The 13,873-nt window shown below is 44.7% G+C and overlaps 1 protein-coding gene across 1 annotated transcript; it reads left to right on the plus strand.

Annotated features, from left to right (window-relative positions):
- Nucleotides 1–1,528: 1,528 nt before the first annotated feature.
- On the plus strand, nucleotides 1,529–13,117 carry SBSPON (somatomedin B and thrombospondin type 1 domain containing). Its single transcript, XM_074817516.1, has 5 exons — nucleotides 1,529–1,785; nucleotides 10,379–10,573; nucleotides 11,142–11,232; nucleotides 12,067–12,243; nucleotides 12,932–13,117. The coding sequence occupies exons 1-5, from the start codon at nucleotides 1,569–1,571 to the stop codon at nucleotides 13,047–13,049; spliced, it is 798 nt and encodes a 265-aa protein (XP_074673617.1). The 5' UTR covers nucleotides 1,529–1,568; the 3' UTR covers nucleotides 13,050–13,117.
- Nucleotides 13,118–13,873: the final 756 nt, after the last annotated feature.

The raw sequence follows: 13,873 nt of genomic DNA on the forward strand, positions 1-13,873 counted from the left end.
CAAGGCAGGCTGCAAGTCTTGCTCTCCTCTCGCCCACTACAGGAACTCCCCCAACGTTTGCTGTTCAGTGGTTCAAGTTTTAGGCTGGCAATATGCCAGTGAGTTCATTAGTGGTACACTGGGTAACAGTGCAGACCCAATCCTCTGGGATTTAAACATTTTAACAGCAAGGCTGTGATGGCTAGAAGAAATTAAACTCTGGCTGGCCTAAGCTGTCTCAGGGGGTCCAAGTACCCACATGTATCAGATAATATAAGGCTGTTACCTTGCATCTGTAGGCAGCTTTGGGAGACCAGATGTCTCTTGCCTTAGTAGCTAACTATCTGCAAATTGACGTGTGCAAAGCTAACATATTTTTGCAGTCACCTCACTACTTACTTTTGGGATTTGATTTTTTGATCAGGTCTCATTAATCCTTAAAACCTCTTAAGACTGGAGATAACTGAAAACCAGAATCCAAATCTTTGTTTTTTAGGAGGTTAGTCAGGGATCCATCCTGCTTTCCTTGTGCACTTGCAAGTACAGTTTCTTTTGTTTGTTCTGGAAACAGACCTTCAAAAAAACGAAAAAAGAAAGAAGAAAGAAAATGGAAAACATAACAGAAGCAAATGCTCTTGGCTTTGTAGGATGTGCCCTGAAATGAGAAAGCACCTGTACCAATAAACCATGTCTGGTGGCCCCAGGCCATCCCCACCCGCTGGGCTGTGTGGAGGTGGGATGGGGACGCTCTGGGACAGCTGGGTGGGCCACTGTTGTGCAGGGCACTGCTGGGTGGGACATTGCCATGCAGATCAGTCCTGTGAGGGCCACCACTGTGCAGGACATGGTGGTGTGGGAGGGACTTCACTGTGTGGGACATTGCTGTGAGGGTCATCACCACTTGGGACGTTGCTGTGAGGGACATCACTGTGGGAGGCACTGCTGTGGGGGACATTGCAGGTCACCCCTGTGTGGGACACTGCTGTGTGGGACACTGCTGTGTGGGACGTGGCAGTGCAGGACATCCCTGTACAGGACATTACTGTGAGGGTCATCGCTGTGTGGGACACTGCTGTGTGTGACACTGCTGTGTTGGACATCCCTGTGTGGGACACTGCTGTGAGGGACATCGCTGTGTGGGACATCCATCCCCGTGTGAGATGCGGCTGTGTAGGTCACTTACGTGCAGGACTTCTTTATACAAAACATCACCGTGTGGGACGTCACTGGGTGGGTCCCTGCCCCGCGGATCCTGCGGGAAACAGCCCCGTGCGGGACACCGCCTTGCAGGACTCCCCCGGGGACACGCACCCTCCCCACCTCCCGCTCCCGCCGCGCCCCGAGGCTTTGCCGCGGCAGCTTTGCCGCTGCCCGGGGGCGCTCGGGGCAGGGAGCGGGAGCGGCCGGCGCGGCCGGGCCGGGCAGGGAGGGCTGGGCAGGGCCGGGCAGGGCCGGGCAGGACCGCGACGGCCGCCCCCCCGCCCGCCCCCGGTCCCTGCCCGCCGCCGAGCCCGCCCCGCTCCGCCGGGTGCCGGTGGCGGCCGGAGCGCGTCGCGGTGGCGGGATCCTCACGTCGGGGCGGCACGGTGATGGGCGGCGCGGCGCTGTCGGGAGCGCTGTGGCTGGGGCTGCTGTGGGCCGGGAGCGGGGCCGGCGGGAGCTGCTCGGGAAAGTGCTGCGAGGGCCGGGACGCCGCCTGTGTCGGCGAGGGATGGAGGGAGGGAGGGGGCTACGGGACCTGCTACTGCGACGGAGGATGCCGGCGAGCCGGGGACTGCTGCCACGACCACGGCCAGGCGTGCCCGGGTAGGTGCGTCCGACCCTCCCCCCCCTCCCCGGGCCGGGGGGCTGGGCGCAGCTCGGGGCGAGCCCACAGGGAGGGGCGTGGGTGGGGGGCAGGCGGAGCGGGGCCCCCCGGGCCCCTCGTCCCGGTCTCCAGGTAGAGTTGGCTGGTTGCCTGCCGGTGCTTTGCGGGCTGGAGGGTTTCCTGGGCTTTGGAGAAGGGGCGTGCGGTAAGGGCCTCGGCTGTGAGGGGGCTCTGCAAGGCCAAAAGCCTCCCCGGTACCAGCAGCCTCAGGGCGAGGGCATGAGCAGGGACCAGGCAGGGCGGTGTGAGTGTAGCAGCAGGCACAGAAATGGGAAGAGAGACTTTTCCCACACTAGATGTTTGCAAGGTTTCTGGATCAGCTGTAGAACAGTGCCTGGGGTCTGCCAGTCTGAAGATATTTTCCCCCTAAATTGTTATGTTACTTAGTTTTCACTCACGCTCATCCCAAATACACATCGATTACAGTGGGAATGTAGGATTACAGAGACAACAGGGAGATTCATTTAGCACCGTCTGTGTGTCTGAGCTCATTCCTCAGGTCTTGCCAAACAAATATCAATTAAATAATTGGGGAAATCCCCATGTTGAGGTTTTGCCCTCATTTGTATGGGCAGGAATCAGCAAGGATCCACTGTGATGGCAAGGACTTCAAAATGAGCATAGGGGAATGAGTGAGAGGGTCCTCTGCCAGGTGGCCGGGGAAGGCCTGGCTCCCAGGGCAGCAGTGGCAAGGAGGGGAAAGTGGCCCAGTTCTATCAAACTGGATCTAGCAGCCTTGTAGGCATTTACACACCCGCTTTCCGTGATATTTCCACCCTTCGCAGTCTTGACGATTTGTCCTCCCTCCCTCTGCCTGCAAAGAGGGACAAAACCCTGGCTTTACAGGTGCAGCACTCGTGCTCAGACAGCCTACTGTCTCTTCCCAGCTGGCTGGACGCATGCCAGTCATGAGTCTCCGCTGCACAGTCCTGCTAATTAGGGTGTATTTAGCAGGCTCAGCACCGTGCTGACATAGCCACATAGCTTTGGGACCCAAGTTAGCTTGCGCTTGCCTGGTTGGGAAAAGGGGAGTACAACTGTTGGATGCTGTAGACCTGTCCTAGGTGATGTTAAGCTGCACAGAAAGACTCAGCAGAGTAGCACTCTGACTCCAGGTATCCAGAGGAAACACAGTCAGTTCTCTGATCACTAAATAATCTGTGCAGAATAACAGAAGGGAAAAAAACATGCAGCACGAGGTCTGACAGAAGGTGGCATCTTTAAAATTAACATTTTTTTATATGTTGATCTTTTGTTCAGGAAAATCAGTAGGGGTAGAACTGACAAGATGCTTGCTTGTTGTATAGTCACAGTGTATTGTGTCTTTTCAGTACATGAAATGATTTTTAATATTCAAGTATAACAGGAGAGAGCTGATAAAGGTGCATAGTGTTAACATTAAAATGGAGTTGTAATCTGATAAAAATTTCTATACTCTTCAAAGAGAAGCTCAAACTTGTGCTTGAAAAGTTCTAGCTTAGACACTTTTCTTAACATGACTTCTGGCACCTGATGATGCCTTCCTTATTGTTATCAAGATGGTATTTTTTGTCTCAAGCTCAGTGGTGGTTGCCTCGAAAGGCATGATATGTTTGTGCTGTCTCTGCCCTGTACCCTGCATGGACAGTGGGTACTCTAGATCCAGGCAGGAAGATGGAGTCTCAGTGAAGTGTCTCTCTCTCTCCCCTGTACCAGAGCTGGAATTTGACAGTCTCTGGTGGCCCGGTTCAGGGAGCTAAACCCTATTTCTGTTTTCTGTATTGCCTGTTTCTGGCTGGTTTGACTTCCTACACTGCCTTGCTGCCTGGATGTGTGAGCACCAATGCTAGTGCAAGCAAAGGGAGGAAGACATTTTTCATGGGCGTAGCATGGGAGGACAGGATTTTGGCAGCCTGTTGAGGTGGCCCTAGAACTCATACATCCGAAAAATACAAAACCGATCACAAGAAGTCATTCTTTTAAAGGCAAATGATCATACCTACTTTCTATTGCAAGCAGCCAGTCAGTTATGTTTTGTATAAGCAGAAATTCCAAGTAGTTCCGGTGGGAGTTTGTATCAACTTAACCAAGTATGGCCAGAAATTTTAAAGTAATTTTTGTTCCTGTTGGATGTTGAGGTCTCACCATTGAGTGTTTCTAAATTCTGTCCATGTGTTTCAGGACACCGAGGGTGTTTATTGTCATAGTTCGCTCTGAAATACTGTTTTGAATGTAGAGTTCAAAAATTTAAAACATAAATGTGCAGAAGGGTGACCAATGGTTCACGTGCTACAGCTTGTTTGTCAGCCTGTTCACCACTCATGATTTCAGCACCTGCTGAAATGACATTTCATCCTTTTGCAAGCATTTAACTGAGCAAAGTATTTGGGGAAAGTGTAAAGTCCCTCAAGTATGTGTAATCAAGAAATGTGTTAGGAATAATACAAAAACAGTGCTCCGAAATAATAGAAACCACTGAAAGGAGGGGCATCCTAAAGCTGCCAACACCATGGTTAAATTCTGTCCTGCCTAAAAATCATAGTAGGTCTGGTACTTTATCAATAGATGGCTCAGCAGAAGTCCATGGGCTGCTGAACCTAGGTCTAATGGTTTTAAAATAAATTTCCTTACAGGTCTTTTAAAATAAATTTCCTTATACTTCTAACAATGAAGAAAGAGTATTTTTGTTCATGGAGAGCATTTCAAATATAAACTACAGTACAATGAGAAAGCCTGAAAAAGGAATGACCTTGTCATTTGAATGGAAGTGGTTACTCTGAGAAAATCTGCAGATCCTTATACATTACAACATACATTGTGCAGTGATTCAGTGAAGATACTGTAATCCTCTTTTTCCAGAGATGGGAAAAAATTAGTGTGACTCAGAAAAAAATCTATGATTCACTGTGCTGTAAATGGAAAAAAAAAAGTCCTGACCACTCAGGCTGTGTTTCGTAGGATAAGCAATGTCATTTTTCTGTATATTTTTGAACTTCCAAGTGTCTCACTAGCTTCCACATTTGGTAGGTCCCTGAGCACAAATCCTGTCCTTCAGGCTCCTTCGACTTGCATCCTTCCCATTGTTTCAATGAATCATCATCTACCATTGTTGTGTTAACCAATCTGGACCAGTAGTAACAGAGAGAGAGCATAAATATATAGCTATGGATCCCTGATGCTTCTTTTTGTATTTCAAGAGATGGCACCATTCCTTTTATGTCAGCTCTGGGACACATTCTCTGTCATGCTGGGGAATTTGACATCTTTCCAGTGAGGCAAAAAACTGATGCACTGTCCCTTAATAGTTGCTGGGTACTGACTGCAAGAGCGACCTTATTATCCCACTGGCTAAATTCCATTCTAGCAACCCAATATTCTTATTATTCCACATGACTGAGGCAATTCATACTTCTTGTTCTAAATCTTGATGACCATAAAATTGCCATGTATTGCTGCAGACAACCAATATTTAACTGTCAGATTGGTTTAATTCCAGTAAGATGTGAAGTCATCACTTAATTTGTTATGCAGCTACGCAGTCCCTTGGAGAGTTTTCTGTGTGGAAAATGTGGTGTTAGACCTGATGTTATCTTCATATCAAGGTGCTAATAGGGGATTTAAATTCTGTGGAAATTCATACTTCTGCAGGTCATGCATACAGCCAGCTTGGAAGAGTCTCAACAGGTAAGGAAACTCTGCTAGATGACACTTACTGTCCTTAGTGCTCCAGGTATCACTAAGATGTGTGACCAGGCATTGAAGTCTATGCTTGTATTATTTAATAAAGTGGGGCCAAGGACTGATTTCTGGCCCTGCAGCTAGGTGACAAAGACTGTGCTGTCCATACTACATTTAGCACTTGTCCTGGCTATCCCATGGCGAGGTCTAAGACATTTTTACTATCACTGGTTTTCCTTTTTTCTAGCTCAAAATGCTTGAATAAATAAATGTCTAAGGGTTGTGCTGCAACATGTTAGAGTGGTGCCTTCACAGTCACAGAGATTGTGTCATGTGCCTTGGGGTACCTAGATGTGTCTGAGGGCAGTGCCTGGTGGTGCAGTGTCCGATATCTGCATGTGGCAAAGGGAGCCATATGCTTTTTCCATGTTGTTTTCCAGTGCTGTTCTACAAATCATACCCAGGAGCTGTCTGGGAAGGTGTTTATCAGTGAGTAGCAGAAACTGCCAGAGAATGCTAATGGTTAAGCAGGATGGAAAACTGGTGGCCCAGTGCCCAGGGCTCCTCTGTGGTTCTGTTTCAGTGGAGTTCCTTAGGGTGTGGGATGCAGCATCCTCCACCACTCCTACGCCTGGCGCTGTCGGGCCACTCAGAAGTGGACAAGTTTGGTCAGAACAGGTGCACAGTCAGAGGAAAGGAGGGGAATTTTAATAGTGCAGTAAGGACATCTGCTGGGTAGCCTCTGTCAGAGGTTTTATCTGCTTTATGATGTCTCTAGTGCTCCAAGAAATTAGAGATGTAGTGACAGAGCAAACCCAGCAATGTCTTATGAGAAGAGTCACAAACACCAAAGAGGTTATCACAGGTTACTCCTTTCCAATGTCTTGTACTGGCAGAATCCCAGAGGGCATAAAATGTTTTTCTGAAAGACCAATTTGGTCCCATCACTTTCCTGCAACACTGATACAAGTACGTAACTAGTGGTTAAGCTGTAAAGCTTCTTGGGGATTTAAATTGTAATCAGGAAATATATATTAAAAAAAAAAGATCAAAACCATGTGATATGTTCTATTACAAGCTAGTGGGAAACAGTGTACATGGGAATGGAAAAAGATTCATTTAACTAGATCATGAGAGGCATGACCCAAACCAATTCAGAACCAATTTAAGATAGCCCAACCATTGATTACAATGTATGTTTTGTAGCATTCTCTAAGTATCATGTTGAAGACCTGCCTTTATAAAGGAGTGGAAAAGCAAAGTAGAATGTGATTCACACTACATGGAAAATAATTTTAAGCCTCTTTGCAATGTGCAATGAAAACAAGTCTTTGAATAATTGGGGAATTTCCATATCAGTAAGAAACTCTAATATTAACATAGGTACCTTCAGTGTTTTATAAGACATTATGTACTAGTATTTCAATTACATGACATTAGTTATAACTTTATTGAAAAAGCAAGCCCATCAGAGGACAAAAAGCAGCTAATGATAGTAGGGAAAGCAGCATGGACTAGTACACAGTACTGCAGTGTTTTGATTGCTTGTCTCATTTCACTGTTAATGAAAGCTGCAGACACGTCCGTGCCCTGCTTGCCCAGCAGCACACCGTGCACACACGGGAAAGCTGGTGCTGCCGCTGGTGTCTAGGCAGAGGACATTCCCTCTGGACACATGCACTGATGAGAGGGGAAGCAGCCCCGGGGAATGCGGCTGACCGACCTGGAGCACCTACCAGGTGTCCTCCAGGAAAAGAGGCTACTGGGAATGGACCACTGGTCAGATTAAATGTCCTCATAGGCCACGGGTTGAGGACTACTTGTGTAGGGAAATGACTGCTTATCCTTAGAGGATTCTTTCTCTTGATGGATGCCCATGTGTGAGACATTTTTCTTGTTCTTTCACTGCTCTGCCTGCCAAGGCTGTGTAGACTTGAAGTTCCTTGTTGGAAGGAGCTTCCAACTTTGTTCCATCAGTAAGCACACAGAGATCATCCTCATCCAGCCCCTCAGGAGACAGTGCTCAATACAGTTTTGAAGAGCTGATAGTATTCATTTTGACTGCTACAAGTGAAATTGTAAGGCCACACAGTTTTCAAAACCTGGGGTTTGTTTTTCCTGGAGATGAGGCTAAGCAAAATTCAGTTTCATGGAAATATGTGAAATGGTTGCATCCTTTTTACTGTTGTGTACTGTGTTAATGGACAAATGAAGTGAAGACTTGTGTGTTATGTAGCTTCTTACTCAGGAATAATGTGTCCGTCACCTGTTTCTGTATTCTGAGAATCAGGCTGCAAAACCTTTTCTTCCAGAGTAGATTATTTGCATCCACCTGGAAGATATCCGACATATTTCCATGCTTACATTAGCAAGGTTGACACAGAGCTACTGTCTTGCCAGAATATGAATGAGAAGTGCAAGAGAAGGGAGAATTATAGATTGGAAAAATGCATATCATGCTTAATATAAATGAGAACTACAAGGACCGTGCATGCCATCATTATTAGATGCACTGCAGAGAATAAAATAAGGAAGGAAATGGCTAGTGGATAACAAATGATAGATCTGAGCATTTCTGAGTTTCAAGACAGTACCGAAACTAATTGATGCTTAGTCTATCAATCATTTACATCTCTCCTGGAAAGGTTACAAAAAGTGACAAACATGAAATATAATGATTTAGTTTTTTTCTAAAGAACCTGAATGTTATTTAAGCAAAAAGGCATCAGAGGCCATAAACTGGACTAAAGGTTTGAACAATTGCCAGAAAAATACCACAGAATACAAAACAAAGCATTTTTCTTCATCTGAGTCCTTCACCTAATATATGTGAATTTAACAGATGAAGAGAGAAGTTCTTTGTACAGAGAGAAGTTTGTACCTCTGACTGTTAGGCTGCGTTAGGAGAGACAAAAGGTACAAGTGTATGGTACCTGTACTATATTGATGGTCTGCCTGAGGAAAATGCAGTCTCTTATGATTCAAAGTTTACTTTCAAAATAATGACACTTTCCCCATAATGTTTTGGTCAAGTTCAGAGGAAGTTTGTGATCCGTGAGAACTAAAATTAAAATATCCAGTGGACTATTCTGTAGTTGGGAATGAGCAAAAGAGGGCCTTAAAATCACATTTTTACACATTTTATTTAGTACGTTTAAACATCTGCATTGTTGTACAGCTCTATCAATATCAGTAGCTATACATACACAGAAACAGAACTCCACACACATCCCTGCATTGTTCTGAAAATTACCAAAATTATACCGAAACCAAAATTATCACCAAAAATTGTCTTTGCAGCGAGGGCTGTGGAACAGGACACCTTGTGTTAAAACAGGGCAATAAAGCTGTGGGAGCAGAACTTATTTCAGTGTTGAGGAAAAGGGGTTAGAAATCAGAGGGGAATCAAGAGGTGTGCTGGGTTTGTGTGTGTGATGGGGGTTTTTGGTAGTGGGGGAGGGGCTACAGCGATGGCCCCCTGTGAGAAGCTTCTCGAAGCTCCCCCGTCTCCAAGTCAGACCCACCTCTGTGCCAAGGCCAGGCCAATTAGTGATGGTGGCTGTGCTTCTGTGATAGCGGATTTAAGAATGGGAACCTGGGACAATGAGTTGGAGTTGTGAGGAGGGGCTGTGAGGAGAACTCCTATGCAAACACCGAGGTCAGTGGAAGAAAGGAGGAGGGAACAGGGGAGGTGCGCTGGTGCAGAGCCCCCATCCACCCTGCAGCCTGTGGTGAGAAAGCAGGGCCGACCCCCTGGTCACCCATGGAGGTCTACGGTGGAGCAGATGCTGACCTGCAGCCTGTGGAGGACTCCACACTGGAGCAGGTGACTGTGCCCAAAGAAGGCTGGGACACTGTGGGAAGAAGGAGCCCCCGCTGTTGTAGTTCAGCACTAGGAGGATTGCAACATGCGGGGGTGACCCACGCTGGAGCAGCATGGGAAACACTGCAACCCATGGGAGGGACTCATGTTGGAAAGAGTTTCTGGAGGACTGTGTCCTGTGAGAGGGGAACCACGCTGGTCCAGGGAAAGAATGCGAGTTCCACCCCCCGAGGAGAAAGAAGCGGCGGGACTGACTGTAACCCACATTCCCTGCTCCCTGTACTGCTGGGGGGTAGGAGGTAGCGATATCAGGAGCAAAGCTGAGCCCGGAAAGAAGGGAGGGGTGGGGGTAAGGTGTTTTTAAGATGTGGTAATGCTTCTCATGGTCCTACTCTGTCTGTTAAGTGTGGTTGTTGTTAGTGTCTGTATTAAATTTATGTTCTTTTTTCTTCCCCTAATGAGTCTGTCTTTTGCCCATGACTGTAGTGGGTGAATCATCCCTCTCTGTCCTTATCTTGATTCCTGAACCTTTTGCTCTATTTTCTCCTTCCCAGCGCTGGGGTGGAAGGGGGGAGTGAATGGCTGCATGGTGCTCAGTTGCCCTTTGAGCTCAAACCACAACAAGAGGGCTGACAGGCTTCCTGGATTCTGATACTTTATGTTCCAGCCTTTAAACAATATTTGGTGGTGTAGGAACTGCCAAGGTAGGTCAGATCTCTCACTGGTCTAGATAATCCATGAGCTGGTCTCCTTCGGGGCTAAAACTGTGTGCTTCAGAAGAGGTGACAGAAGAACCCCACAGCTGTAGTGAAGGGTTTCCATGAGGAGCTGTTTGTTTCTGGTCAAGGGAGGGAATAGGGAGCCAAGCACTGCAGGCAGGTTTGAATGTTAAATTTGAAGATGCAAACCCCTAGAAGAGCATTTAAAACCTTATAAATAAAAGTACATAAGAAAGAAAAACCCAGACACTGTCTCATTACTCAAGCTTTTGAGAGCAATTAGGATAAAACAGAAGTCTTGACTAGTAGTAATATTTTAATACTACTTTGCAGCTCTTCCATGCATTGTGGGGGAGTGGAGCCATTGGAGTGGCTGTGCAGAACAATGTCAACCCGATCTGCGGATACGTAGGCGCTATGTACAACAGGAACCTAAAAATGGTGGGGAAGCTTGCCCTGCTCTAGAGGAGAAGGCTGGCTGCCTGGAATACCTGACTTACCAGGGAGAGGACTGCGGCCACGAACATGGTATTCTCTCTTTTGATTTGTCTGTACATTGTGCCCGTCAGGGCCTTCATAAATTTTACTGATGTCAGTGAACAGAAAAAAAGCATCTATCTGCAGCTAGCTGGTTAAAAATACGATTTAAAACCTTACTTTCTACTGTCATATTGCTCTTGATTCTGTTCTGTTGGTTTTTTCCTACTCAGGCTTTTCTTAATTTCTATCAAGTAACAAAGCTGCATGCATTCCTTCAGTTTCTCGATTTAAGCCCCTCAGTAATTATCAAATGATCTCTGTGCAAAGTTAGAACACAAATTCAGTACGACACAGAAAACAGAGCTCCTTGTAGGATTCCAGTACATCCTATTTCCTCACAGACTAGATGGCAGGCATTTCTGGATATATTTCGTCTGAATAAGGAGAGAGCTTAGCTGTAGGGTTGAGGTCTGATGTTGCCAACATTTTACCACTTTTCCAGTAGTCAGCCAGCATCACCATCCACAAGCTCCTGATTCATTCACCCACTGTTACAGTAATTGAAATATGAAACAATTGTGACTTGATGCCTTACTGTAACTGTTTTCTTCCTCAGTCCCTGCTTTCATAACTACCTCTGAATACAGTAAAGAAAGAAAACGACGAGCAGCATCTTCTCTCGAGCCTTCAGACAAAGAAGCAGCTGGGTAATCTATTTATCATATGCATGTGCGTCATCTTGTTCTATAGAAAATAGTTGGCTACAGAGAAAAATGTAATTAAATTTGCAATAATTAAACAATAAGCTATAGCTTGTACTGTTTTTCTCTCCTGCAGTTCATCTGCATGTTCTAGATATTTTTTATTACTTGCTAATTGTCCTAAATTAGACATTAGGATTATGGCAAATCTGAAGATAGCTGCTTTTGAAAGCAAACAGCAAATAATGTTAAACCAAAGCTGAATGTATCCGTAAGTGTAAGTCTGAGAAATCAGACATAGGCCTCTGAACAAACAAAATGGGCTGAATGTGATCAGTCTCAAGAGACTTTTTTTTTAAATTAATTGACACAAGCAGTAAAAAATTTTGTTTGGTTACCAGTAGAGATGGTTATGAAATTTAAATTAGGCTATTACTGGGTCTGTAATGCTCATAATGCTTTGTTCCATGCTACTTCCCCCAGAAGAATAAATAAAGCCCATCGATATCCTTAAAGCCTCTTTTCCATTTTCTGTTTTAGCAGCATAGAAGAAAAAATATGGGTTACTGAGATCTGTTTTTCAACGTAACTTAAGAATACAGAACACAACCAGAAAGTGAGATTATACATAAAGCACCAGACTGGGGCATGGAATGAAAAATAGTTTGCTTGATGTTTTTAAGAATCCATTAATTAGGTTAGGGTCAGAAACAGACTGGTTAGCAATGACGATGCCTAACTTGCACTAACCTCCTGTATGATCTGTAAGCACATCTGAAGCGTGTACCTAGCTTGTGCTTCATCTATCATAACTAATTTAGTACTTTTCCTTCTGAGCAGATACTGTGTGGAATTTAAAACAGAATCACTTTCACACCACTGTGCTTTGGAGAATCGGCCGTACGCTCGATGGATGCAGTACCTACGAGAAGGACATACCGTCTGTGTAGCTTGCCAGCCTCCAGCTATGAATACTGACACACATCGGTGTTCTGGAGATGGCCATAATGCAGATGGGTAAAGAAAGCCATTTTTCTGCTGTCTCTTCTGTAGCAAAACCCAGTACAGAAGTTGTGACTTCTCAAGGTCTCATTAAAAGCTGCATTTATTATACCTAAAAAATGAAACAGCTCATATCAGTTGTAGAGCTCAGATTTACCCTTTCAGTTCTCACAGAAGTTGCTTTTAAAACCTAGATAAAATTGGAAAATAATTTTAATTGTCAGTGCTTTGAATACTTTATTTACTATTGTGAAGGGATGATGCAACTTCTGTAGTGCAAGAGGTCTTTCTACAGCTATGGGCACTTTTACTTAAAAATGGTATTTCCTGCCATAAACCAAATCTGATTTCAGGTTTAACAGTGGTGGATCGGTACTCCTCTCAAACCTATACACCTGGTTTCTAGAATAGTAATTTTGAAAATAGACATTTAATATTCAGAACAGAATTTTATTTGATCTATTTACATACATTTATTAATATGCATACTACTTAATTCCTGTACAACCAGCTACTCAGTCCACCACCCTGTATACTTAGGAATATAGTGCCTGCTCCAGAAAGCATTTTAAGAGCTAGATGAGCTAATTAAAGTCTTATATTACTAAGCAAATGTAGTCTTCTGACATGTTATACAACACAACCTAGTAACACGAAATACAGTTTTCAGTGTTTTAATTCCTCATTTACTGTCACATTTCAGAAGTAAAATCTTACACTGGGAAGCAGTTGGCAACTCTCAGTGCCAAGGAACCTGGAAGAAGATTCGGCAACTGGAGCACTGTTCATGTCCCCTAGTGCATAGCTTTATTTTTACATAAAAGTTTAAAAAATATTAAGAAAAATAACACCAATGCCAAGAAAACTACATCTTTCTGCTGCATTTTCTGGAGCCTAAACAAACTTTAAAGGAGTCAGAACTTTGGAAGAAGCATTTCGGGAAACTCTCTCTGCCTTAATACAAAATGCTAAGACTGGTCTTTGTATTAGAGCACTAGAAGCATGTTTCCATGTTTCTATTTTGTAATTAAAGAGCTAATGTTTCTAACTGTAGTAGCTGCTTTTCCTGAAGTTCTTTACTGGCCACAGTCCTGTCTACAGGCACTGCTCCTACTCAGTAGTGAGCCAGCCAAACATTCTCAAGTCTGAGAATAGTTACTGTCATCACTGAATTAGCAAGCGTGAATAAAAATGAAAGTTTGAGAGCTACAATCAGATTTGTTTAGATCCTTTGTTCCTTCCCAATATCATCTAGACAGTTGTTTATACTACAAGTGGATCAGTACTCTTCCTCTACATTGCAGCTTTCACGTTCAGCCACCCTCATAAAGACGTGACGGGTCAGCACTGTTAAAGAAGCAGTCTTGCTCAGAATTTCATGTCGCTAATACACAGTGTGAACTTTATGGCAGACAAACCTAAACAAGACTTTGTGACTAAAGCCTTGCCTAACATAAGATTACTTATTACTAGTTAAAACAGCTCATATACAATGATTAACATAGAAACCTGCAGTATTACAGCACTGGCAAGACTGCTATGCAGGTAGCTCAAATCCTTGTTTTGTTACCTATTACTTACCTTGAATTATTGTTACAGCATTAAAGAGGCTCCATACTGCATTTCCTCACTTGTCAGATAGCTG

This window comes from Strix aluco, chromosome 1, assembly GCF_031877795.1.
Source record: "Strix aluco isolate bStrAlu1 chromosome 1, bStrAlu1.hap1, whole genome shotgun sequence".
Taxonomy (NCBI): Eukaryota; Metazoa; Chordata; class Aves; order Strigiformes; family Strigidae; genus Strix; species Strix aluco.

Coding starts and splice junctions, on each gene's coding strand:
- SBSPON (XM_074817516.1), top strand. CDS start 1,569: ATGGGCGGCGCGGCGCTGTCGGGAGCGCTGTGGCTGGGGCTGCTGTGG. Junction 11,233..12,066: donor TCAGACAAAGAAGCAGCTGG/GTAATCTATTTA, acceptor CCTTCTGAGCAG/ATACTGTGTGGAATTTAAAA. Junction 12,244..12,931: donor GATGGCCATAATGCAGATGG/GTAAAGAAAGCC, acceptor GTCACATTTCAG/AAGTAAAATCTTACACTGGG.